The following is a 27,601-nucleotide window of genomic DNA, read 5'->3' on the forward strand; positions in this document are numbered from 1 at the left end:
TTCACGTTCTTTTACCTACGTCTTATAAATTCCTCTTCCTGACACATTCTAGGCGTTGCCGCATGTGAATAATAACTATGTTAGACAGACATTTTCCTGAAGGTTCTCGGGGAGGTGACTTCCGTGTCTAGACCAAGCGTCACATGGAAGGGTCTCTCATCTGCCAGCCCCCACCCTGGCTGGCATGGAGTTTGCATGGACGGGGCCCTCGATCGGTGCTCAGTGCATGTTCACAGAGTGATCGCCAAGGAGCAAAGGGCTGTCCAGCACTTCCACCCCCTGCTGACCTTCAAAGGCAGGAGCCCACACCCTTCCAGGATCCACCTGGGGTCCAGCTGCAAGCGGATTATTCCTTCTCAGGAGTCATACGTGGGCCACTGTCCCCTGCCTCTCCCCGCCCCCAGCAGGTACCAGGCAGACCCCCAACTTTTAACTCTCAGAGGCTCTTATGCCTTTCCCAGAAGAAGCAATGAAATGAGAAATCCACTGTTTCCACTTCTTTCTCCTGAGCATGTCTTTTGAACGTAACTCAAAGAAAGAAAAAAAAAATTTTTTTATTCAAGGCTGTGGTGCTCAATAAGGTAGTTTGAAAAAAAAAGAGCCAGGGAAGAAATTACATTATACCTCTCATTTTGATTATTTTATTTCCTCAACAACTTTTTTAAGAAAAATAACTCAGAGTTAATATCAGGAATCATTTTTCAAATTCAGCTTCCTTTTAAAAAAAATAAATAACAGCCAGCTATAAGTCATATACCATCCAGTCCCCCCACTTAAAGTGTACAATTCTATGGTTTTTATGAGACCATCACAATTGGGATCACTTCTAAAAAAGTGGCCTCTCCTGGATCAGTGTAGGTTCGGTCCAGTTTCCCCACTGTCTCTGTTTCTGCCTGCATTGCCATATGGTGAGAATTAAACCAAGAGTGATGTTCAGACACTGTATAAGACTTTGAATCATCAAAGCATGGATGATATGAGGCAGAACATTATGCTAATTATCGGAAACTTGCTCAGCCACAGAGCTTCAGATTTTAAAGAGCTTCTCTATTGTTGAGTTAACCCCAGAATCTCCAAGCATTTTCATCAATCCCGGTTTGTTTCAGCTGGACAGATCCTCCGTTTGTGTTTGTGAGCCCTCCACATATTTCCCGGCATTATGTGCATCTTAGTCCGCTCACAGGGCAGGCTGGCCGGTTTCCTGACGTAGCTTGTGTTCCAGGGCGGGGAAAGAACGCTTGGCTGAGCCCCTTGGGATGCGCCCTTTCCACCCTGCTGGTCTGCATCCCGCTGAGATCCCCGCTGGGGCAGAGGATTCCGTTTGTCCAGCATCTGATGTCCCTGGCCGTCGTAGAAGCGGTGAGATCCATCCCCGGGTACCAGGTATGTGCAGCTCCTCACTGATACATCCCTGCCACGTATGCGCATCTCCGTTTAGGCGTGTTGGTAGCGTGTGTGTGTCTGAATGGTTGCTGTGCGCAGAGCCTCAGCCTGCTTTTTGTAAAACTGGCAGCAGAGAGCTGCTGGAGTTTTAAAAGCGCTGTCAGGATGATAGCTGCTTCAGGCCTGCTGGAATGTGTTCATTTCCCAGAATTTCCCTTCTGTGCTATTGAGAGATGTGTCCGATGTCCTAGTAAAGGCATGCCTTTCTTTTCCTTTTCTTTCTTTTTGATTGAAGCACATTGGACTGGATGAGTCTATTTATCCGTGGTGTTTTCTGGTGAAAAGGGGCCTAAACAAACCTCGGGCACCCAGTCTGTGTGCCTTAACTTCATAGTCATGGCAGGAGGTGGGTTCCAGGTGGCCCAGTTCAAGGCAGTGTCTGCTCTCAGGTCATTCCCTGGAGGGCACAGGCAGCCTTGCCCAGGCCATGTCCCTCCGGATGGAGAAGCAGTAGGCCACTGGACCGTTCTATTTCTGTTACCCAGGTTGACCGTTGGTACTTCATGGAGACTAATAAACTCAGTATCCTCTAATCAGTCAGTTCAGTTCAGTCGCTCAGTCGTGTCCGACTCTCTGCAACCCCATGGTCCGTAGCACGCCAGGCCTCCCTGTCCATCACCAACTCCTGGAGTTTACCCAAACTCATGCCCATTGAATCGGTGATGCCATCCAACCAGCTCATCCTGTCATCCCCTTCTCCTCCTGCTCTCAATCTTTCCCAGCATCAGGGTCTTTTCCAGTGAGTCAGCTCTTCACATCAGGTGGCCAAAGTATTGGAGTTTCAGCTTCAACATCAGTCCTTCCAATGAACACTCAGGATTGATTTCCATTAGGATGGACTGGTTGCATCTCCTTGCAGTCCAAGGGACTCTCAAGAGTCTTCTCCAACACCAGAGTTCAAAAGCATCAATTCTTCGGCACTCAGCTTTCTTTATAGTCCAGCTCTCACATCCATACATGGTGTAATATGACTCAGTGAAATGAATTGCTCCTGTGTATCTCCATAGTGTTCTACTCAAGACATTTCTGCCTGACTCTGGTTAGTTCAGGACCATCCTTCACTCTGGAGCAGGAGCTCCTTAAGGAAAAAGAGCCTGAGAGTATTCACCCCACCTCTCCACCCTCCTCCCTAGGATATGATGGTCCCCTGTGCTGTGGTTATTGATCTTGGGATAATCAATTTAATTCCCAAGATGGGAGTCTTCAGAGTGTTTCTGATGATGGTACAAAGTGATGAGGGAGAGGAGACTGAAATTCCTGTGTTCTTTAGGTCTCCTTCCTCTAGTTCCATGGGGCACTTTAATACTCCAAGTATTGCTCCAAAGAGGTGATCGGCTGTCTGAAAAAGAAGAGAGCATGAGACTCCCTATTCTGTCCGTTTCTAGAATATTCTGCTCTTCTTTATGTTTTCTAAGTTGGACAACCTTTCCTGGTCCCTTTGTGTCTTGAGACTGCTTGATTAATACACAGATTTTCCTTTTAGGATATCAATTTGCGAGTGAAGTGGCCCAATGATATTTATTACAGTGACCTCATGAAGCTTGGTGGAGTTTTGGTTAACTCAACACTTATGGGAGAAACATTTTATATACTTATTGGTAAGTTTTTAAAGCCCTTACCCCCAGAATTTTTAGATTAATAGAAATAAAATGGCTCACACATGGCTCCATTGAGGGGAGTGGATTATCATTTGGGATTTCTTTTTCTTTGAGCTTTGACTTATAGAACACAGTATGTGTACAGAACAGGCCAGGTGGGTAGAAAGCCTTTCAGAAGGTTTAGCGTTTGTACCTATGGCCATGGAAACCACCACATGGGTGTTTTATCAAACAGGCATTTTCTTACACCTCTCTACACTCCTGCTTCCTGTTGAATTAGAAATGATGAAAATATCCACTTCGTTACTTGGTAATAAGAAAAGAAAAGTTAGTTTCAAGGATAGGTGTCCTTGCATTCTTAATCTGACCTTCCCAGGCCATGGAAAAGTTGCCTTCTTTTTGACCTTCAGAAGACACTCCAGAATGGTCAGGGTGAGGTAAAGATTCCCCGTTTCACCTCAGCACATCCTCATCAGGCAAGGAGATGGATTTAGAAGCCATTCGAGAAGTTCCTAGGTGTCCCTGGTCATCCAAGCATCACCTTCTCCCTAATGCCCAGAGGAACTGGAGTGGGGTTCAGAAATCAGCAGTGGACAGAAAGCGTGTGATGGTGTGTGGGAAGTGCCAGCCAGAAGAGACACGGCGTGTGTTTCCAGCGCCGCTGCCAACTGGCAGTGTTATTCTAGGGAAGTTATTTCCTCCCCTCCAAGCTCTGTCTCCCATGTGTAAATGAGTAACTGGGCTGGATACAGAGGTTCCGAATGGGGACAAATGATGGCTTCAGGGAGCTGAGGAATTCTCTGTCAGTGAGGGGGAAACGAAACTTTTTTCTGAGAGAATCCGTAGCTTTTATGGACGTCTTAAGGCCGAGGGAGGTGGGCAGGGGGCACAGAGGGCATCTTTGGGGAAAGATTCAAAAAGTCACCATCAGTGGCACCTGCTGGTCCTTAGAAAGACACAGCCTAAGTTGACAGCAGTCCATGTGGCTCTTTTCCCAGGACCGTGCATTTTCTGGGTACAGGAGAGATTTTTCGGTGCTGTATATGCATAGTTGAATGCCTTATACCGGCACAGGTACTTCTGCTGTTGTGTATGTTGTCGATAAAAGCACAAACGAACGAACAACTGCAAATTCTTCCCTGCTTTTGTAGTTGTTTGTTTTTTCCCAGGTGTCATTTACATTGGTTTGTATTTTAGTAGCCAGTATATGTTTTAAAAATAATAATAATAATCTGGGGTCAGACAAGCCTTCCCTTCATACCGAAAACAGCTCAGAACATTTACCAAAAAGTACTGTTACTGTGAATGTCATTGTTCCATCTAAGACAAGTATTTGGGGAACTTTTCTTCTCAGAGGCCCTGGAAAAATGGTGGGCTCACTGCCTAGTTCTTGCAGTATTTCACTTCTTATTGAAGCCCTCTTTGAGGTTGATTCAGGGCCCTGCTGAAAACTGAGTCTCAGCTTTTCCAAAGAACCCCCTCAGCCCCACCCGACAGAGCACAGCGGTGTTAAGTAACGAAAGAGATAAGCCGGTAACTCTCTCCTGAAGCCTTGGTTTAGGGGCCTGTGAAAGAGCCACTGAACATGGGTTGGCCCTCTGCCAACAGTGTAACCCTAGCACCAAAGACTTGCAAGGATAAAGCATTAAAAGATGTGTTTGGGGTTATGCCATGATCGAGGTTGGAAGTCTCTGAATCCAGAGTTTACTCCTTAAGACCTGAATAAAATTCTTTATTTTCAAGCATGTGTTCTGTTATTCAAGTAGAAAAAGAAACAAGAGATTCTATTTTACATCGGGTTCAGCGCTGAGCTCCAATTCTTGGCTAGACCACAGGAGGTATCATTTCAGAAGCAACTCTGTTTTGTCCTGTTCATCCCTTTCTGCTCAGTTGAATCCAATGTGACTTGCTTTTTTTTTTTTTTCCCCCAACTAATGTGTAATACATTTGGAATGACTCTGATTTGATGAGGATAGTAAGGGAAGGATAAAAAAGGAAGATGGACTCCGAGATGTAAGTCCTTCTCTAACTACTGGCCAGAGACAAGGAAAAAACTCAAAATGAGGACAAGGAAGCAGCAAGTTGAGCATAAAAGCTGTAACTTTCTCTAGGTGGTCGAGAGAGACATGTGATGTCGTCAGTAGATTGAACTGCTCACCTTGTCAATCGTTTGTTTCCGTCTAGGCTGTGGATTTAACGTGACGAACAGCAACCCTACCATATGCATCAACGATCTCATCACAGAATACAATAAGGAACACGGGGCAGAGTTACAGCCCTTGAGAGCCGACTGTCTCATCGCCCGAATGGCGACCGTGCTGGAGAAGCTGATCGACACGTTTCAGGACCAGGGGCCCAATGGCATTCTTCCTCTCTACTATAAATACTGGGTACACAGGTCAGTGCTGGCTTGTCTGCATCCTCTTAAAATCCCTTTGCTAAGGCAGTAGTTTAACATCTTAAAGCGAGAAACTAAACCCGGGTCTGGGTAATACTCTTTGACTGATGGATAAACCTGGGGGATACCACCTTGAGCGAGTGAGCATCGCCAGGAATGGGGACCAGGGCAATCCCGTGCCTCCTGGGGGGATGCGCTGGGAAAGACACCACATCACTGAAGACTTTCCTTCCCCAATGTGTGTTTAAACCGAGTCTGATTGTGAGGCAACAGGCAGATCTTAAAACTGTGGAACATTCTCATTGTAACTATCATTTTCAAAGGGAGACCTCCCAGCCTCAGCCTTACCTGGGAACTTTGTTAGAAACACAAATTCTGTTTTTCTTCCCCCGTGTTCAAATTCCATTTTTCTCCTTTGATGACTTCTGTTTCTTTTATTAAGATTTTTTTGTTTGGAGGATAATTGCTTTGCAGTGTTGTGTTGGTCCTTCCCATACGACATCCGTGTTGTGTGCACATCTGTGTATCCCACGGGTGTGCACGCGTCCCCTCCCTTGTGGGCCTCCCCCAACGCCCGCCCTTGGGTTGTCGCCCAGCACCGGGTTGTGTTGGTCGCCCCCATACGACATCCATGATGTCATACGACATCAGGTTGTCGCCCAGCACCCGGTTGTGTGCACACCTGTGTACTCCACGGGTGTGCATGCGTCCCCTCCCTCGTGAGCCTCCCCCCACGCCTGCCCTCAGGTTGTCGCCCACACTGGGTTGTGTTGGTCCCCCCATACGACATCCGTGATGTCATACGACATCGGGTTGTCGCCCAGCACCGGGTTGAGCACCGGGTTGAGCTCCGTGTTATACAGCAGTTTCCCACTAGCGGTCTATTTTGCATATGGTAATGTACATGTAGAAATGCAAATTCTTGACTCTGCCCCTGAGGCTGGGGCCCAGCACTCCTGTTTTACCAAAGGCTCCAGCAAGCTCTCAGGCACCTTAGTTTGAAAAGCATTGATGTTGACCAACAGGGGCCTCTACCTTTTAGCAATGTCAAGGTCTTAGAAACAAAGAGAAGGTGGGAGATTTTTGAGATTAAAGAAGACTCACGAGGCATGACAGCTGAATGCAATACGAGATTCATAATCAGATCCTGGAAGGGAGGGAGTACCCACAAAAGACATTAATGGGATGATGGGGACATCTGCACAGGGACAGATATTCAATAATGTATCAAGATCACATTTCTTGAGAGTGATAATGATATTCTGGATTTAAGAAGAAGATCATTCTTATTCTTATACATGCTGAAATATTTAAAGTGCCATGATGCCTACAATTTATTTTTAAATATCAGGGAACCCCCCCCCCACCCGCCACAAAACTGTGTGCACACACACACAGAGGAAAAATCGCAAATATGGAAAATGTTATCAATTAGTATAAGTGAAGAGGGCATATGAGGTTTGTTGTACTATGTTCCCCCTTTTCTGTAGGTCTGAAATTCTTCAAAATAAACATGGGGAGGTACAGATTCTATACTTTTAAAACTGTTAAGAAGGCTATAACTCAGTAGGTGCATTTGGAAAAATATTGAAAACAAGTAGAATTAGCATTCGTTTAACTTATAATCGATGCACCCCAACTTGATAAAAGTCCTCTTTGCAGAACAGCCAGAAAGAGGCCAATCTCATCTCAGCCAAAAAGCCTGGAGGGTCACAGTGTTTCTTTAAAGTGCTAGAGGGTGAAGGAAGTGGCGCAAAAAAATCCTCCCAGACATTCAGAATTAGGAGTGACCATGTTTGCAAGAGAAGCAATTCCTAACTCCCTGTTGGACTTGGTTATTCTGGTACTCACCAAGACCGTTCAGGCGGGACCAGCAAAAGGCAGCGCTCAGACCCAGATGCATTTTCACTTCGTGCAGCCCAGCCTCCTCTCTCCCACCAGCCCCGAGTCCTTTCCCATAACGGATGATTACTTAACTAATCGTCTCAAGCCGCTGCTGCTTCTCACGGCATCCCAGTGAACAAGGGCTGTTCTTCCTTTTCAGCGCTCAGCAAGTCCGCCTGGGAAGTGCCGAGGGACCAAAGGTGTGGATAGTTGGCCTGGATGACTCCGGGTTCCTTCTGGTCCACCAGGAAAATGGTGATGTGGTGACGGTGCATCCTGACGGTAACTCCTTCGACATGCTGAAAAACCTCATTGTCCCCAAACAGCGGTAGTCCCTGCTAGGGACTGACAGACAGACTGAAGGGCAGAAGCGAGGCGGGAGACTTCCCCTTGGATTTCTGCCGCCTGTCCTAGCCCGTGGAGCCGGAAGACTAAATCAGAGTTGTTGACGATTTTTTTTCTCCCTCCAATTAACCTGTTCATTCTTAAATTTTGTTCGGGGTAGAGGGCCGATCACTGGAAAGATTTAGTTCAGGTAAAGACCTGCCATAGATGTGAAATTCGTTCTCCCCTCTTGAAATTGGATGTGTTAATTGGCAAAAAAAAAAAATGTTTTTACATGGAAACAGCAATGGAATAATTCACATTTTCCCAGTAGTGGAGATCTTTGTGCGTGCTCAGTCAAGTCCGACTCTTTGCAACCCCATGGACTGTAGCCCACCAGGCTCTTCTGTCCATGGGATTCTCCAGACAAGGATACTGGAGTGGGTTGCCATGCCCTCCTCCAGGGGATCTTCCCAGCCCAGGTATTGCCTCTCTTGCATCTCCTGCAGTGGCAGGTGGATTCTTTACCACTCGCCACCTGGGAAGCCCAGTGACGATCTTTATCCCTAGACTATTAAAAAATTTTTTTAAAAAGCTTTTAGGCCCTGGTCATTGGTGAGTTAGGAGTATGGTAACACTGTTTACAAGAACCTAGGGAGGTGTTTTCCTATAGGAACATACACTGGTACTTAGTCATCATTTTTTGTTTGTTTGTTTATTTAGTGGAGAAAAGAGAAGGTAGATTTCTAAGCCTTATTCTCAGCCTGGTGGTTTGTGGTCCAATAGCAATGTCTACATGGCTACAGAGGCACCCCTAGCTGCTCTGGTTGTAATGACCTTGTAGAAGGAATCAGCTAATTACTTTGACATTAATTAATGAGCTTTCCTAAGTTTAAATTGACTGAATATTCTGCCGTGATGGGATCAAGTTCAAGATCCTTAAAGCATTGATTAGGTAATTGCTTGGACGTGAGGGTGGGAGATTTGGCTCCAACAGCTGGAGGTGAAGTCTCGCTCTCATACCACACGCAGAGGAGGATTTGGAGCTTTAGGCCAGCTTTGGGCTTGCTTTGAAATAGAGAGCACTCCTGCAGGACTGTGCAGTGCGCACAGTATAGACGTACAAGGCATTTCATTTGTGAGTCACAGTTTTTTGCCCCCTTTTCACATTGCCAAAAAAGAGTTATTGCTATTGTATACCGTCAGTTAAGAGCATGTGTGTGTGTGTGCGTGTGTGTGAGGTCTTAAAAGAAGATGTTCAAAATCTGATGCCCTATGAGTCTCCGTGAAAGAACAAAAGAAAGGAAGCCTTTTGATATGCATTTGCTATTTCCAGATGTATTCCATGCTTTTTTCCATGTAACTCCTATCTCCACTGAAGTTGAGACTCATACACATTACTTTTCAGCCTGAAGAGGCCACTTTTTGTCCGCTTTTCTCTCTTCCTGCCAATCCCAACTGAAATTAGTGGAAAGAAAAGCTGATGAGGCTCTCAGCTTTGAACAGAACCCCTTTATTGTGTCCTAGCACTGTCTTTCTCCAGCTTTACCCGGTCAGGCTAACTCCAGAAAGTTTGTGGTTTTCAGTATAAAAATCTATCTACCTTTAGCCAGGCACAGGCAACCCCATAGAAGGAAAAAAATAACATGTTTAGTCAAGTACACTAACCCAATATGTGTGTTTTGGAAATGTAACTTGAAAAGATTTCAGAAGTCATTTTTTGCAAATAAGGCTTCAACTAGAATTATTTTTCTTAACAAAACACTCTCTCCTAAATGCCCAAGTCTAAATAAAAGTTTGAAGTCCACAGCACCCCAAATTTACCAAATGGACTCACCCTGGAGAGGGCATCTGCAAAATATCATTAAGAAGAAAGTTCTCAGGCTAATGTTGCAAGTTTGACTTCTCAAACTCTAATATAAGGCACGCCATCTCTCAGAGCTGCCATCGTTAACTTTTTGCATTTCTTTGGGGGGTTATTTAATGAAAAACATGCTATGATTTGTTTTAAGCTGAAGTCCTACTCTAGACAGTCTGCTTTAGGGAAAAAATAATGTTATCATTTAATTTCCTTCTGGTAAATTAAAACTAATGAAGTGTGGCCATGTCACAGCAGATGGAGATGCTCTGGGCGTATCGCTTTGCCCCTGTGCTTTCAAGACTGTTCTTATTTCTTACTTGTGCCGACACCCAGTTGTCTTGAGGGAGGCGAATAGACTTGGAGCAGATGCTGCGTTTTGCATAAACCTGACTTTGCCTCAGATGAACCAAAGACTTTTGAAATTCTGCTTCCTATAGAACAGCAGAATAAAGCTATTTTGCTTACCGCTGTTAGCATTAGGAAAACTTGCTACACCGCACTCATCAACTTGGGTGCAGTTTATGCACCCAGTGATCTAGGATCTCAAGGAGCTTTAAAGTCTTAACGAGAAACTTTGCGTTTTCCTCTTAAACTTTAAAACACAGCACCTAAACTCAGGATTGGCATGTGCTTTGGGGATATTTAAATTGTGCCCTTGTGTAGAGGCTGCGCATTGAGCATCTACCAGGTTACGTGAAAGGCAGGAAGGACATCAACCCCTTGGGGCTGGTAGCAAATTTCAGAGGAACTCTAAAATAGGACCCAGCAATGGCTGGGCTTCCTGTGCCCCCCTCCCCCGCCCCCACAGCATTCCTTGGCACTGGTCATCCTGGCAGCATGTACAGTGCTGGGGCACAGTTGGAAGGATTTGTGTCCCCCAGGGGCTCTCTGCTACAGCACGGTGACTGCCTGATGTGGGAGCATGTCGAAGGAGGGGTGGGTCCACAGGCCCACACGTGGGGTACCACGCACCTCCAACCCTACCCCACCCCCACCACCTCCACACACAGGGAAGACTATGTGGGCACCCCTCACCCTCGAATCTGGGAACCAGGAGAGAAGCCAGCCTCAGCTGACCGTTTCAGAATGCATAAAGGAGATGTTTTAGGCTTACATTCTGTAGATCTGTTTGGTCTTAATGGACAAAGAATGGAGAAACCGGTATTCCTAACTACTATGCATATTTGAAATAAAGCATTAAACCTCTGCATTTTTAGTTTTTCAAAGACTCATCTCTGAAACGTAATTACTTTAAACCGATGCCTATAAAAAGCAAGTCTACCAAAATAAACTTTGAGACTTTCTCTGTAGTTTCCGCTTATTTTTTATTTTTACCATGTTTCATATGTCAAAATAAACAATTCCTTTTGGTTACAATATTTTTTATTCATATTTAAACATTTTAAAAAATAAATAGTTTTACATCATAAGGAATAGGTATGTGTAAGTATTAAGAAGCTGGTTGCTTTTTTAAAAATGTAGTTGTGAAAAATGTGTTATGTATCATACAAAAGAGAAGTCATATTACTCCAAAGAATGAAAGTCAGCAAACCCCAAAAGTTCAAAAAAATTTAACTAAAGTGAGAAATACATTTAATAATGTAAATGTTTTAGTTTAAAAATTTTAACAACAAATATAAGAACATGTTCTGTTCTTGTTCACTTGTTCTTCCTCTTTTGTGAGAACTACTTGACTTTTGTCTCCACAGTTCTTCCCCAAGATTTCAACCTTATTTATCATACTTAAGTTTAGGAATAACTTGAATAATGCATCTTCGATAACTCAAGGGCTACAATTCACTAAAATTTCCACAGCAATTTTATGGAATTTATTTGAAATTTTCTTTTATCGGTAGCAGCCCCCCCCGCTCCACAGTCTACCTTAACCATCTTGAAAGTGTTAGTCGCTCAGCTGTGTCCAACTCTTTGCGACCCCATGAGCCCACCAGGCTCCTCTGCCCATGGAATTCTCCAGGCCAAGAATGCTGGAGTGGGTAGCCATTCCTTTCTCCAGGGAATCTTCCTGACCCAGGGATCAAACCCCGGTCTCCTGCATTGTAGGTAGATTCTTTACCGTCTGAGCCATCATAAACTACAGCAGACTTTATACAGGATTCATTGATGGAGTAAACCTCTCCCATCCTTAGGATCCAAGGGAGGAAGGCATGGCCATTGGACTTAATATGATCAAAGGGGTAGGGGTAATCTTCAGAGCAGCACTTAACACCCTGTTCACTTCTCTACAAAGGTATGAATGGAATGGCTTTTCTAGAAAGGGCTTCCAAGAACATAAAGGAATTCCTTTCCCTTGGAGGCCCAGTGGGGAAGGCCAAACCAGTCTTGAACTGGGCTTATTTTTGAAATCCATTTCATCTGGCATTTTTTTGTCAACATATTAGGAATCACTACATTTTTCTATTTTTGTGAAAGACATGTGTATTTATTAACACGCTTTCTCTTCCAGAGCCTCACAGAAGTCGAGAAACAACATCCCCAAGCTTAAATGTGCAGACTAAAAGATGGAGGTAACAATGTCAGGTTGCCGTAGTAACTGCCCTGCTAACTTGGCAGAGTTGCTGTCCGCCTGGAAGCCAGCTTGCATGGGAATCTTCCTTCATGTTCTAGATTATGAAAACTGCAGTGTTTGTTTAGGCAAGGAAGTTTTTCCTAGTACACATTTCATTTTTCAAATACACATACCCTCATCATTAAGCCTATTTATGTTAAGGTTTATAAATCTATAACGCTTTTCTTTTCTGACAGTAACATTTGGTCTTAAACTGCTCCAGAAGTCCTCACAGTTGTATTTATATAGCCCCCAATGATTAATAACAAGATAGACACAAACGCATTTTACGGTACTTTATTGAAAAATGTCAAATGAAATCTCCTGCTCATCAAACCTGCACCTTCCAGGAATCACGGGTTTAATTACGGGTCTTGACAGCATAAAAACAGTACCCCAGGCTTATTTTGTGTCTACACTCAGAGCAAGCTGCTCATAAGGTATGGCTAAGCGCAGTGTAGAGGTGTACGCACTGGATTCTTCTGACCTCGCCTCTTCACTGCAAAACACATGTTCCTAAATTTGCAAACTGTACCATAAGGCAACTGAACCATCCCAGGGAAGCAGACAGGTCCTCAGAGTGACACGGGCTGGGCGGCAGGTCCTTTCACATTTTGACAACGGTACATGTAGGTGCACTCTGATTCTAAGAACAGTGAGTTGAAGACATTGGGGAACAACCTTTCCACTCTGAAAGGTGGACACAGTTTCCTAAAAGTAAACCATCTTTGAAAAAGCAGCAAAATGAGGGAGTGTTTATAGTGAGGAGCAGATTGAAAAAGTGTGGTTCAATGCACTGATCCACTTCAGAGCCATGACAGGATTTTTAAAAGTGAAATCTTGAAGCAAAAGTATAAAAATAAAAATTAATAGGAGTTTATTTTAAAAACACTGCTGGTGCTTTATAAAAAGATTCCTGTTTACCTGTTACACATGACATGTTCATATGGAGTTTTCTTACTCTGTAGAAAATGCAGAAAATGCTGAAGACGTGTACATCATTTTCATTACATCCCTTTAGCATGTTTTCTTCCATGAGGCGCAGTCCATTGACAAGTTTCCATATTGCACATGCAATTTAACTAACTTTATTAGCACTACTGGTAGCAAACACGAGCCTAGGGAATTACAGGTCTGTGTGGGCCAGAGGGACTTTGCTTGTCATCATACTGGACAGGGGTAGCCAATCCATTGGGCACGGAAATCATCCACCTGTCACTCTCATAAAATATCTGGCTATATATATATATTTTTTGCATTTAATGCCTATTCAATATATTCTGAAGGTGCTATTCTCAAGAGTTCACGGGGTTAGCAGGAAATAAAAACTTTGTGAATGCACTTGAGAAGCACACCCACATTCACCCCCTTGGTCTCGGCTTGTCGATGTTTGTGTTCAAGGGTTAAATGAAAACAACAACGTTTCATGAGACTCATGAATGACTTGAAGACTGTGGAGTTGTCCATTCAGGGAACTTAAATCATCAATTCTGCCTTAAGAACCTAAAAAGGGCAATGAACACAGGAGGCTTCCCGGGCTGGCCCATCTATCTGACCATCTTCGGGTGGGGTGATCTCCGCAAAGTTACAACTGCTCCCCCTCCCCTCCAAAAAAGCGGGTCTGTTACTGAGCGTCAGGGGCGCGCAGGCCTGATTTCAAGGCGAGGAAACCAAGTCCCCCCCAAGGACGGAGTCGTTGGGGCCACCCCTGGGCGCTCGCTTTTTCAGAAAATCCAGCTCTCGGAGAACAAAAGGTCGGGCGGTCAGGGTGTCCCCGACGTCGCCGCTTCTGTCCCCTACACGGGCGTTTATGGCATCTACAGTTAAAAAAAAAAAAAAAAAATCTAGAAGTCGGCGGCGGAATTCTAGTAAAATAGTCGTCTCTGTATAAATTAATTTAAACCGTGCATACACAGCTCGGCACCGTGGACTCGGTGAGGCGGGGAGCCCAGGAGGCCGGCCTATGGCTTCTCCGCGCGGGCGGCCGGCCCGGGCGGGTCACCTGCCGTTGGTGATGATGACCGAGGCGCCCAGGTAGTGCGGCCGCGGCGCGCCGGGCGGCGGGGCGGCGGCGGGGCCGGTGGGGCCGGGGGCCCGGGCTCGCAGGGCGCCGCCCGCCGCCTCGGGGGCGCCGGGGCCGCAGGCCAGGCCGGGGGCGCCGGGCGCCGCGCCCCCCAGCGGCCCGCGCCGCGCCAGCACGCGGTGGTAGTTGAGCAGCACCAGCGGCAGCTGCGCGGGCGCGCCCGGGGGCGCCGGGGCCGGCGGCGCGCAGCACTCGGGGGGCGCGCGGCCCAGCGCCAGCCGCGCCCCGTCCCGGGCGGCCTGCCGGGCGGCCTTGGCCGGGCCCGGCGCCGGCTCCTCGCGGTAGTGGCCGCAGCTCGGGAAGCTCGGCGGCGGCGGCGGCGGCGGCGGCGGCGCGGTGTCTTCGCCGAACCTGCGCGCGGCGGCGGGCGCTGCGGGGACAGGCGACACGTTAGACGCCCGCGCCGGGGGAAGGGGGGCCCGCCCCAAGCGACACCCCCCCGGGGGGCCTGGGGCCGCCACCCGCCCGCTCGACCGCCCGCGCCCGCCAAGTCCAATCGCAAGATGCAAGTGGCCTGTTCTAGGAGCCGCAGGAAGCAGTGAAGAGAAACAGGTGGCCGTAATGTTAGTAAGAGCCTTGATTTAATGCCCCAGAGCCGGAAGATTAGTTCAGTGTGTGAACAGTATACAAAGCAGATAAGGCGGTCTTCGCCTCTGCCTTCCAAATGTGGGGCAGACGCTCGGACCACCTCTCACCACTGGCCACCCTGGGCTGGTGGCCACCATGCTGGACAGCGTTGGCCTAGAGGCTTCCCTATCCCGGCCCTTCTCCTACGTGGCCCCAGGCTGCCACGATCTGTTTTTTTTTTTTTTTTTTGCTTTTCCCTCAGTGGGGAGGGTGGAGTGGTAATCACCCTGCTCCTTTTAGTACTGCCCTAATTAATGTCATAACCAGCATCACTAATTAGATGTCTGGAATCAGTTAGCTCCCCTCCCCTCTTTTAAACCTTCAAACATCCTTTGTCTTCCTTTAATATCAAAAAGACTAGGAAATCAATTACAAATTGCCCCAATTAGCACCTTTGGTCCAGTTTTTACCAAGTGTCTGACAAATGAAGTGGTTATTAACCTCTTTCACTTCCAAAATAGCAATTAAAAAAAAAAATCAAATACTGTGTTATCTCATTGGTCAACGCCCCCCACACACAAAAAAGTAATTCTTTCAAGTCCCGTCTCCAGTGGGTAACAGTTCCAGCTGTTAGGACAATCCCTTTGCTTTTTCCTTCCCCCGCTGTGCCAAGGAAATCCCTGCTGTGGTCCTGTGGGGGACCCAGGGCACTGATGGGTACTGGGAATGCACATCTCAGGCCTGAACCGCCCTGGTTGCTGGCATGTTGTTTTCTGAACTGGCTACTTCTGAAAAACATGTCCCAGTAATCTCCGAGAATGTCAGATTTCTCCTGGATCTGGCCCTCTTCTTCTGTTTCTCAAAGGCTTGTGAAGACTGGGGTGCAGCACACAGCAGGAAGTTTGCTCAGCAGCCGGAAGAGCCGCAGGGCCCGACCTGCCTCCAAAGAGCGAAGGAGAGGAGGGGACGCCAGGCAGGTCACTCGTCGGGGGCTTGTAACGTCCACCCAGCCTTCAGCGGTCCCGCAGGACTCTTGCACAAACCTGGTCTACAGTCTCAACAGTGGTTAGGTCTGGGGGGCAGCTAACCCTCAATCCCCTCCTCCTACCCTCTGCCTGGGGTTGTCCTGGGGAGGAAGCAGGGGTCTGTCTGGGCCTGGGGGCAGCTGGTGAACCCTCCACAGAGGACATCTGTCTGGCTGCTCGCTGGACGGCCAATCATGTCTGCCTGCCAAGCCCTGTGGTAGCTATGATCCACGTGGCTTGTGCTCCCATTTTACAGATGAAGAAACAGTCCTGGAAGACCTGTGCTATTTGCCTTAGGGTGGGCATCGGCATTTCTGTCCCCGAGCCCATGATTTTCCACCACTGCTTCCTGCGTTTCGAAAACTGGCATGAGAAGAAAACCAGCAGTGTCTCGTGCTCATTTTGGGGTGGAGTAGAAAGTAATCATGAAATAAATACAGCTGGGGGTTCTTGGGACCCATGTGCTGTGCTGTTCGGTCATGTCCGACTCTCTGCAGCCCCATGGACCATACCCCGCCAGGCTCCTCTGTCCACGGGATTTCCTGGGTGAGAATACTGGAGTGGGTTGCCATTTCCTTCTCCAGGGGAATCTTCCCGACCCAGGGATTGAACCTGCATCTCTTGTGTCTCCTGCCTTGGCAGGCAGATTTTTTTTTTACCACTAGCACCACCTGGGAAGCCATATAGAAAAATCACGTTGCCTCCCTTTTAGGGAGCAGAGGGGGTCCAGGACTTTTATGGAGGGGGGCCCAACAGCCTGTCTCCACCGTCCCTGGTGCCCACAAGGCACATGGGCGCAGTCGCAGCCTCGGGAAGCGCTTGCAGTGAGGGCAGGAAGGCATGGTCACTCCCGCTCAGAGGCAGAAGGAGCGGCGTGTTTGCCCAGAGCCTGGGCATCCTTTCTCCATCTGCCACCCACCGCCACCGCCGTCCACCGTCCTGCCCGCACCCCTCGTGTAAACAGGACCCACCTTCGTAGCTTGGCATCAGGCTGTGCCGAGCAGGGTTCACCGGCGGCTCGGAAAGGCTCTTAGCCGGAGACGGGCTGCCCGGCACTAGGGGGCTGGCGTAATGCCACTGGCACTCGCCGCCGGCTGGCAGGGCGCTCAGCAGAAAGCGTGCCACCTCACACGGGGGTCCCTGGGGCTGCCCGAACTTGGCCGGCAGCACGGGCTTCTTGCCGCTGAAGACGTGAGAGTCCAGAGGGAAGGGTCCATAGTGGTAGGAGAAGGGCAGGCCGTAGGACGGGGCGTACAGAAGGTCGCTGCCTTCTGAATGGAGCTGCTGTTCTGGGGGAGCCGGGCCGTGGGCAGGGGGGCTGGCCCTCCAGCTTCCGAGCTGGCCGCACTCCAGTTTGTCCATTTGGAACGAGCCGTACTGCTGCGGAGCAAAGAAGACGGATGAAGGGCCCGCCGGGGGCGGGGGCGCTGGCGGCAAGCTGCCTACTCACCCCGCGGTGGCTGCCCGTGTCCCGGGGCCACCAGCGCGGTCCCGCCGGGGACAGGTGGCCGGCTGACAGCCCTCCGGGGACCCTCCCCCTGCGTGGAAAGAGATCGCCTCACCCCCAAGTGACAACACAAGCCACATGCACCTTCGAGAGCTTGCAAAAGACTTTAAAAAAAAGAGAGACGGAAGTGTTTCCATTCCAGACAAAAAACGCTCTGGAAACATGGGGCCCCAGAGTCCTGAGCCCTGACTACATGAGCTCTGATCAGCTTCCCGGAGTGAGTCCTCTGAGACCTGACTCACCCACCTGGCGGTCGGGTGGGCCTGTCTCCCCCAGGCCGAGTCTCTACCCTGGGGGCAGGATGGCCAAAGGGACTTTGCCTCCCTGGGAAACGCCCCGCAGGGAGACCCCTGAATGCGGCCGGAGGCTCGCCCTTCCCTCAGGTGCCCCGAGCCCCGGCGGGTGTTACCTGTGCGGGGTAGGGGTTTGCTCTCAGCTTCGTCTTCATCTTCGTGTTTTTGGGCTTAGCTAACTTCCTAGTTTCTTGTGAGGTAGGCAAGGCGGTCCTCCAGGAGTCCTGGGACTTGGACGTGGACACCTGGTCCAGAGACAACTGCAGTTCCTTGTACTCGATGTCCCTGAGGAGCCAGAGCGGGACAGGTCATGTCCAAGGGCCGCGAGGAGGGATGCCCTCCCAGGCCCGTTCCTGGGCTGAGTTCATCTGAGAAGCTCCTCCATGTCACTGCACTAAGCGGATGCGCTAGGCTTTGAGGAGTGGCCCCCGTACCCCGTTGTAAAAGCCACCTGCAGCCTCGGGCTTGGAGACCCCGGGAGATGCTGAGGGAGCCCGATGTTCCGTGGCAGGAAGTCAGGGAGCGTGGGGTAGTGCTCTCCCACCTAACAGGGCCCCCAGACACGTTTCCTGGGGACACCATGTGCCACGAGGCAGGATGTCAGGGCAACAAGGAAGAGGCAGGAACTGCTCGTGATCAGCTGAGTGTCTGTGGCCTGGCTGCTTCCCTGTTTAGCACCAGGGAGGGTGAGTGGGGTCCCTTTGAGGGTCACGGAGCCTGGCTTCCAGCCTTGTCCACTTCCACACTTGGGGCCCATTCCTGCCCTGAAGAGCCAGCCGGGCACTGGCACACTCGTGGGAGGGGAGCTGTCCCACGTACCGGCCCCAGCCCATGCAAATTGGCTCAGGAAGAATCACTGCAGGACCAAAACGCTTTCTCCCCTACAGTTCTGCTAAAATCACTCTACCTTGAAAAAACAAACAAAAAAACCAAACACTCACCTCCCAACACTCCCCCTGCCCAAACCCCAGGCAACCTGACAATCATTCTGCGAAAGAACAGAGAGCCTCAAACCTCACTGTGTTAGACAGAAGGCACGAGAGACAGGGCCCGTGCAGGGTGTGTCTGGGGGAACTGCAAGGTGTGGAGTTCAAGGTCAGAGCTGGGTACAACATACAGCACATAACAGCATGGTGGGCAGAGAGTCGTATTTGATTCCAGGTAGACTTGTGTCCTGTGGCTTCTAACGGTCTTAACTGCCACTGAACTGAACTTCTGAGGCCTTAAAGGCAGTAAATATTCATTATAATTTACAACCGGCTATATAGGCAGACATGGAAACAATGGGAGGTGCGAGCAGGATGGCCTGAGTGTCAGTGGGCCCACAGAGTATATGTTTGTGTTCTCAGTCTGGGACGTGCACCCCCTTTCTGTCGTGTTCAAGAATAGGGGGGCATCGCCCGCTCTCCCTCTGCCGCCCACAGCCCCTCACCCGGGCCGCTGTGCCCGGGGCAGGACCGCGTTCCCACCGCTGCCCTCGATGCTGATACAGAAATCATTCAGAACCTCCCAGACAACCAGACTGTCCAATGAAACAGAACAGGAGACAAATGAACAGTTCCAGAAAGAGACAGGGAGCGAGACATGGTGCTTAAGGGACCGATCGGATGCGGGATGGGGTGGCAGGGGTCAGGGGGAGGAGAGAGCAAGGAGAGAAACAAATATGTCTGACTTACGTGAGGACATAATTGACACTCACGATGCAGTGCGGCCGGGACGAGCGGCTGTTGTGCACGACGGTGGCGTAGCTCTGCACCCACACCCAGCCGCCCAGCTTGGACAGCAGCCGGTAGTACTTGGTGGTGACCTGGCCCTTCACCAGCACTGCAAGCACAAGGGGACAGGAATCCCGAGGGACGGTTAGCCGGACCCGCCTGTGCAGAAGCTGCCCCCCGCGGAATGACCTACAGCCCTGGTTCTGGACCTTTCTGGGGCCGAGGACACCTTTGAGAACTTGACAAAGGGTGTGAGCTTTCTCTGAAGGAAGATGCATGTGTGTGTGCGTGCACATACACACACGCAGGGTTTTTGCTTCCAATTTTATGGGGCCCACGGAGCAGTCTCTCCCCTCCCATGTGAAGAACTCTAATTTAACTGCTTTCACTGGGAGAAGCATTAGTCCCCAAACAACACGCACCTGGCAGAGGGATAAAGCTGGTTTTGCTTTTTAGTTTCCAAGATGCCATAATTATGCTAAAATCCTGGAACTCTTAAGAGGTATAAGGAATGGGGAGCGATGTAGTTACTTAAACACAGTAGCAAATTAACTGCATTCAATTAATTGTTGAATGGTTCCTGATCTTTGCTATTCCCCAGAATGTGTGTGTGTGCACAGCGTGTCCTCCATCTATTACTTACTGCCATTTATACTTCTTTCCAGTATTCCCGCCTGGGAAATCCCGGAGACAGGAGCCTGTCGGGCTACAGTCCACGGGGTTGCAAAGAGTGGGACACGACTGAGCAAGCATGCACATTGATCCTAGTAACCCTAGTTCTCCCTCGGCCCATGAATTTCCCATGTTGCTCAGGTAGGAGTGACCTCTACATGGCTGAAAGTTGCTGAAAACTGGGCCTGTGGACCCATCTTCTCTGCAAGGCTGCAGACTCTGGACTGCTGGAGAACCACTTCTCAAGCCTCCAGGGACTCCTATACCACATTGGTTCCCCTCAGGGCCTTCGGGGGCGGAGGGAGGCGGGCTGCGGGGGTTGCGGGGGGAGGGGAATCGGTGAGGTCCTTGTGGCAAAGACTCAAGGGCCCAGAGATTCCTTGTAGTCCTGCGTAGAATACAGGAGAGAAGTGAGGGAGAGGTAACTCTCTGATAACAGGGAGGAGGATAAATAAATTGTGGAGTGCCAAGCAGCCATTAAAATGATGATTGAGGGAACTTCCCTGGTGGTTCAGTGGTTAACAATTTGCCTTCCAACGCAGCAGATTATGGGTTCGATCCCTGGTTGGGGAACTAAGACCCCACATGCCCTGGGGCAACTAAGCCCGTGCACTGCAACAGAGACCCAATGATGCAGCCAAATGATGATGCATAAGAATTTATCATATGATGGGGAGTATGTCTGATCTAATGTTAAATGAAGAAAAGACAAGACTCAACTGCATCCAGTATAATCCTAATTATGAAAAAGTGTGTGCACGTACACACACACACACACACAGCTAACTGTATGATCCAGGACAAGTTACTAACCCCCTGAGTTACCCCGGTTATTAACAGGAGGACAGTCATAGTTCCTGCCCCATCAGGTGCTGTGAGGGTTAGAGCACCTATGTGAAGATTTAGGACCACGGCAGACGTGCGTGAAGGGCTCCATACATACCAGCTCGCACTTGTCAGACTGACACAATTACAGGTAGTTTTCATTTTCTCTTCCTGATTCTCTAAATTTCCAACAAGCAGGGGGTGTTAAGTTTTAAAAACAGAAGGAAAATTTATTTTTCACGTAGGCAAACAGTCTGTGTGGGGGTGGGACATGAAAATACAAGGTCTATGAGTATCCCCACTCCTTAGGGATGAAGCCAGGGACAAATGAGTAACCACTGTCTGGCCCAGAAGCTGAGGCCGAGCTCTGGAACAGCACAGAGACCAGCTCTTTCCTTCCTGGGCTTAATGTCTGCACCTCAGTGGGCTCACTGCGCAGGAACAAGATCCCACGCTAAAGAGTGTAGCCCAAGGTAGTAGGGAAGAAGAGAGCCTTTCCAGCGCTTCTTTCTGAGGATCGCTGTTTTATGCTTTTATTTTGGGGCTGTGCGCAGGGAATCTTAGTTCCCGAATCAGGGATCGAACCTATGCCCCCTGCAGGGGAAGTGTGGAGTCTTAACCACTGGACCTCCAGGCAAGTCCCAATGGCTGCTATTTGAACAACAAAATACAAGGTTTCTAGTTCCAGTTCATTTTCGCATGCACTGCCTCATTTATCCCCCTACACCCATGGCAGGTGGACACCACCAGGAAACCAGGGCTAACGCAGCTTGAGGGCATGCTGGGGCCCAGGCCAGGTGCTCTGACTCTCATTTCTCCAGGCCTGCTGAGGCAGGATGGGGCAGCGGCCCTTTGAAGGTTCTGCAAAGCTACTTACGGGGATGGGTGTGAGCCAACGTACAGGGGAAACTCAGTTTACAATTTGCTCATGGCCCCCAAAGAGAGGCCACAGGGTCAAACTGAGGCCCTGTGGATTTCCTGAGATGTCATTCTTTCTTCAACTGAAACGCTCATTAATCTCTTTGGCTTTGAAATCTATTCCTTGCAGTATCTGTAAAGCCCCTGGGACTATGACAGTATACTTTTCCTTTTTCTTATCTTATACCTTAGGGTTCCCCTTATTCCTTACACTATTCCTAAAATCTCCTCATAATAACCTTAAGCTAGATACAATGAATATTGGAGTATTTATCCTAACTGTTTTAGATGAGGATTCAGATGGCAGAACTTGCAGCTCTTTTATTAGCTCTGACCCTTCCTGATTCTGCCAAGATTAAACTTAGGTACAGAGACCAAACAAACATAGGTATATGTTAAAAAAAAATTTTTTTTCCTGCTCTGTGACTCATGCTGATAATCAATACATTGATATAAGTTGAAATCCTAGATACTTAGTCACAATATTATTTGGTTTGTTGGAGCTCCTCATCCAATCTGTTGAACTGAATCAGCTGTCTGACAGGATCCCAGGTGAGTGCTAGGACGCAAAGCCCAGCTAACTGTGGTGGTTTGTGGGGGTTGGGGGGAGATGTCCCCTAAGCCTTCAGCTGCCCCTCCGTCTGGGCTGCAGCGTCTCCCACATCAGGGGACCCATGCCCAGGTGAGAGCCAATGGTCACGGTTTTCTGAGGCCACGTAGGAATAGAACTTTAGGTTCCACAAATGCACTGTCCAGAAAGATAGATAGCCTTCCTGGTTCCTCCAGAATTCCTCCTGCTTCCAGATTTTTTCCTGCAGGCAGAGCCAGGTCAATGAGCTGGCCTCTGGAAGGAAAGTAAACTTTGGCCACAAGCATAAGTTCCATTTCTGTTTTGAATTTTAAGAGCTAAAAGGATGCCAATGACACCTGTTGGATTCCCTGGTAGCTCAGCTGGTAAAGAATCTGCCTGCAACACAGGAGACCCAGTTCAATTGAACCCAGTTCAATTCCTGGGTTGGGAAGATCCGCTGGAGAAGGGAACAGCTACCCACTCCCGTATTCCGGCCTGGAGAATTCCATGGACAGAGGAGCCTGGTGGACTACAGTCCATAGGGTTGCGAAGAGTCAGACACGACTGAGTGGGACTTTCACTTCATTTCAACGCCTGTCACGGGTTGAAGAGCATCCCCTCAAAAGATATGTTCTACATTCTAAATTCAAGAACCTGTGAATGTGACCATACCTGGGAAAAGGGTCTTTGTAGATGTAATTAAGGATCTCAAGGATGTTAGCCTTCTGGATTAGGGAGGGCGGTAAATTTAATAACGTGTCCCTGTAGGAGACAGAAAGGAGAAGACACAGACACACAGGGAGACGAAGCAGAGAATGGAGTAGGAGGCCACAGGCCAGGGGTGCCAGCAGCCACCAAGACCTGCAGGAGGCGGGAAGGCTCTGACCCCAGAAGCTCCAGAGGAAACCGGGCCCTGCCGACGCCTTGATGTGGGACTTCTGGCCTCGGGACTGTGAGACAAGACATTTCTGTTATTTCATTGCCGCCCAGTTTTGGTATTTGGTTACGGCCGCAGTGTGGTAGACTCAGCTTTGATCCCTGGGTGGGGAGATCCCTTGGAGAAAGAATGGCAATCCACCCCAGTATTCTTGTCTGGGAAATCCCATGGACAGAGGAGCCTGGCAGGCCCCAGTCCATGGGGTCACAAAGAGTCAGACACGACTGAGTGACTACCACTTTCACTTCTGACGGCTGCCACAGGAGACTAAACCACCCCCGTGGGGAAGATGTAAATGTGGTCCCCGTGTTCCTCTGGACTCACGTCTCTGTCTCTGGCTGCCAATGGGCCCCAGGGAGAGCTCAGCTGGCGAGACTGAAGACAAGCCATACGGTCCTTAGGGGAGTGGGTCTCAGTGTGCCTGCATGCCCCCCCAGCAACCCCACTGCTCTACACCTGCTGCTGGAGGCGGTCTGGTTGGTAAGAAGATCTGGAAGCCCAGGGGGTGGGGAGGAAGAACTTCCAGAAGGCCGCACCATGCAACGTCTGCACGGTGACACAGCACAGAGGACAGGTTCCGCAGACCCATCGGGTCACACCTGTAAACGCCGGAAACTGCTCCCAGGGAGCAGGGAGCACTGTACTTTCTAGATTACTTCCTGTTTCCTGGCTCATAGCTTCCACTTAAGGCAAGGGCTCCCCACACCTTTGTCAGCAAAGCAGAGCTGCTTCAACCTCCAGACTCTGCTTGGAGGGCAGCATCTGGAAGGGATCTGTGTGTGAGTTAAGCTCCATCGTCCGTTTCAGTCCAGAGGCCAGAGAAGCCAGCAGCAGAAGCCAATCTCCCTGGAACGTCAATCAAAAGTCCTCACTGAAAATAGGAAAACTCCTTTAAAGTGTATCTTTTTTAAGAAAACCATTTTTATTTATGTATTTTTTGGCTGTGCTGAATCTTTGTGGCAGTATAGGCTTTTCTCTAGTTGTGGCAAATGGGGGCTACTCTCTGGTAATGGCGTGCAGGCCTCTCACTGCAGTGGCTTCTCTTGTTGCAGAGCATGGGCTCTAGGGCTCGAGAGCTTCAGTAGTTACAGCTTCCAAGCTCCAGGGGACAGGCTCAGAAGGTGTGGCACACAGGCTTAATTGCTCCACAGCAATTAAGGGATCTTTCCAGATCAGGGATCGAACCTGTGTCTCCTGCACTGGCAGATGGGATTCTTTACCACTGAGCCACCAGGGAAGCCCTCAAGTGTATCTTCTATCTGAAGACCAGCTGACATTCCATGGACATGTGTCCACAGACATGCTGTGTTGGTGGCATAGAGTTGCCGTTACCACCAGAATGCCCTTGGATGGGTCATGTGTTCTCCAGCTGACCATAAGCTCCACCACTCTCTTGCCCTGAGCCCGTTCATACATTCATGTTACATGACTGGCCCCATAAGCATTTGAGTCTATGACTATTATGTGTCATTTAGAGTGTGTTCTCCATGGGTCTACACCAGTTGCCCTATCTCAGTTCAGTTGCTCAGTCGTGTCTGACCCTTTGCGACCCCATGGACTGCAGGACGCCAGGCCTCCCTGTCCATCACCAACTTCCGGAGCTCACTCAAACTCATGTCCATCGAGTCAGTGATGCCATCCAACCATCTCATCCTCTGTCGCCCCCTTCTCCTCCTTCCTTCAATCTTTCCCAGCATCAGGGTCTTTTCCAAGGAGTCAGTTCTTTGCATCAGGTGGCCAAAGGATTGGAGTTTCAGCTTCAGCATCAGTCCTTCCAATGAATATTCAGGACCGATTTTCTTTATGATGGACTGGTTGGATCTCCTTGCAGTCCAAGAGTCTTCAACACCACAGTTCAAAAGCATCAATTCTTTGGGGCTCAGCTTTCTTTATAGTCCAACTCGCACATCCCTACATGACTACTGGAAAAAATATAGCTTTGACTAGATGGCCCTTTGTTGGTAAAGTAATGTCTCTGCTTTTTAATAAGCTGTCTATGCTGGTCATAGCTTTTCTTCCAAGGAGCAAGAGTCTTTTAATTTCATGGCTGCAGTTACCATCTGCAGTGATTTTGGAGCCCCAAGAAATAAAGTCTGTCACTGTTTCCACTGTTTCCCCATCTATTTGCCATGAAGTGATGGGACCAGATGCCATGATCTTTGTTTTCTGAATATTGAGTTTTAAGCCAACTTTTTCACTCTCCTCTTTCACTTTCATCAAAAAACTCTTTAATTCTTCGCTTACTGCCATAAGAGTGTTGTCATCTGCGTACCTGAGGTTATGATATTTCTCCTGGCAATCTTGATTCCAGCTTGTGCTTCATCCTGCCCAGCATTTCTCATGATGTACTCTGCATATAAGTTAAATAAGCAGGGTGACAATATTCAGCCTTGACATACTCCTTTCCAGATTTGGAACCAGTTTGTTGTTCCATGTCCAGTTCTAACTGTTGCTTCTTGACCTGCATACAGATTTCTCAGGAGGCAGGTCAGGTGGTCTGGTATTCCCATCTCTTGAAGAATTTTCCACAGTTTGTTGTGATCCACACAGTCAAAGGCTTTATAATTTTGTTATGACAGTTGTTGCTTGAAATATGTTCCACGTGTTCAGGCTTCGAAGCCTCTCTGGAACACTGAAGTGTTTTGATAGTTGGACACAGCCTGTGTTCTCTTTGGCATTGGGGCCTGGCCCACTCTGGACAGGGGCCACCCTGGAGAACTAGATGAGATTCTCCATTACTTTGGATGAACAGCCACGCAGACATTAGGTTCTTCCAAAACACTGTGTCCACAAGAAATCTGCTCAGTGTCCCGACACACACTTTCGGGTTTATCAGTATTGGTCCCCACCCCACCTGTGCACCAGGCTGCCCCTTGCCCACCCCCAGGACCTGCAGGTCAGGCCCCCCACCCACATACAAGAAAGAGTCCCCAAACCCTTCACGAAGGGAGCAAGGAGGCAGGCTCCAGCCGGGGAGCCTGTCCCCAAGGCCCTGTGACGGGGCTGCAGGACCACCCCTCAGCCACCAGGAGGCAGTGAGGGGAATGAGTCAGGAGGGCCAAAGACATTTTCCAGAGAAGCCCCTGGAACAGCAGTCCCCAAACTTTGGGCATCAGGGACTGGTTTTGTAGAAGACAGTTTTTCTACAAACTGAGGTGGAGTGGGGGGGATGATTTTGTGATGATTCAAGTATATTACATTTATTGTGCACTTCATTTCTATTATTATTACATCAGCTCCACCTCAGACCATCAGGCATTAGATCTCAGAGGTTGGGGACCCCTGCCCTAGAGGACCCCCTTACAGAATGTTCTGGGGGGAGCCCTGGCACAGTCCCCCTTGGAAAGCTCAGCTAGGCATGCCCAGGACTATGCTGGCCACAGGCCGAGGTGCCGTGAGGTGCCGGGGCCACCCCTGCCCCCTGGTCTCGTGGCCTCTGGAAACCTCAGCTCCCCAGGACCACGCTGGCCAGCCCTGCTACTCCTCACAAGGCTGTGTTTCTGGAAGGCATTGATTCTGTCTTTAGGGGCTGTGCTTTTTCAGACTCTGTGGACTCCTGCTCCCGGTTAAGATAATATTTTGAAGAATGTGTGAAAACCGTATGGCTGACCATGGTCCTCCAGAGCCTCCCTTTGTGACGTCTGATCAGGCCTCTAGCAGAGCCCTGCGCCTGGCTCCTGGGTTCCGGATTGTGGTATGGAGAAGACAGCTTGGCCTGGGAGAACCAGAGGGTGACCTCCCTTTGGTCCTGGGTGTCCACAGCTGGTAGTTTTCTTCTCGAGCTGAGTTACCTCATGAACTGCCAAGACAGAAGGTCCGTGCGTCTCACAAGGAGGCGGCTCCCCCGGGGGCCTTGGAGGCCTGAGGGGCCCAGCGAGAAGGCCACCGTGGCCACGTTCAGCTGCGGCGGCTGGAGGAGAAGCAGCCAAGGCTGAGTGGGCGCCCAGGTCTCAGGCAGCCCCCAGGGCAGCTCTGGTGTGGCTGGACTGAAGGATCCGAAGCCCCATCGCCGGGGGCCATCATGGAGACTCGTGGGGACCCTGCATGGTGGGAGGCTCGGCCGGGCCCCTGAGCCACCAGGGCAGCCAGAGACAGGACCGAAAAGTCACGTGGTGAAGGGATGCGTCCCACCTTCTCCGTCTCCTCACCCGTCCTCCCCAAGCCAGGGTGTCCAGCGGGAACGGGACTGTGCTCACCCGCCGGGCGAGGATACAGACACTGAAAAGAAGCCATTTTCATGGGCTGAACTGTTTCCCCCTGCCAACAAGTTCACATGTCGACGTCCCAACCCCAGCATCACACAATATGACTGGGTCTAGAGACGGGGCCTTTAAAGAGGTGATCGGATAACATGAAGTCATGTGGGTGACCCTGACCCCGTGTGAACAGGTCCTCAGAAAGAAAGACAGGAGAA

General features: G+C 49.4%; 2 protein-coding genes across 4 annotated transcripts in view; one reads left to right on the forward strand and one right to left on the reverse strand.

Annotated features, from left to right (window-relative positions):
- Positions 1 to 10,812, forward strand: part of HLCS (holocarboxylase synthetase) — a 194,394-nt gene extending 183,582 nt beyond the window's left edge. The window contains exons 8-11 of the mRNA XM_043875479.1: positions 1,223 to 1,383; positions 2,927 to 3,041; positions 5,226 to 5,439; positions 7,484 to 10,812. Coding sequence (XP_043731414.1) covers positions 1,223 to 1,383; positions 2,927 to 3,041; positions 5,226 to 5,439; positions 7,484 to 7,655 — 662 coding nt within the window. The 3' untranslated portion in view covers positions 7,656 to 10,812. The remainder of the gene's footprint in view (positions 1 to 1,222; positions 1,384 to 2,926; positions 3,042 to 5,225; positions 5,440 to 7,483) is intronic.
- A 1,543-nt stretch (positions 10,813 to 12,355) lies between these two features.
- The window catches only part of SIM2 (SIM bHLH transcription factor 2), a 49,549-nt gene continuing 34,303 nt past the window's right edge, over positions 12,356 to 27,601 (reverse strand). For 2 of the 3 annotated variants that reach the window (XM_043875480.1, XM_043875483.1), the window contains 4 exons: positions 19,226 to 19,373; positions 17,666 to 17,834; positions 16,721 to 17,129; positions 12,356 to 14,527 (listed from right to left, as the gene is read on the reverse strand). In XM_043875480.1, the coding sequence (XP_043731415.1) occupies positions 14,073 to 14,527; positions 16,721 to 17,129; positions 17,666 to 17,834; positions 19,226 to 19,373 (1,181 nt within the window). In that variant the 3' untranslated portion in view covers positions 12,356 to 14,072. The remainder of the gene's footprint in view (positions 14,528 to 16,720; positions 17,130 to 17,665; positions 17,835 to 19,225; positions 19,374 to 27,601) is intronic. The other variant, XM_043875481.1, reaches the window with a different exon arrangement.

This window comes from Cervus elaphus, chromosome 19 (genome assembly GCF_910594005.1).
Source record: "Cervus elaphus chromosome 19, mCerEla1.1, whole genome shotgun sequence".
NCBI lineage: Eukaryota > Metazoa > Chordata > Mammalia > Artiodactyla > Cervidae > Cervus > Cervus elaphus.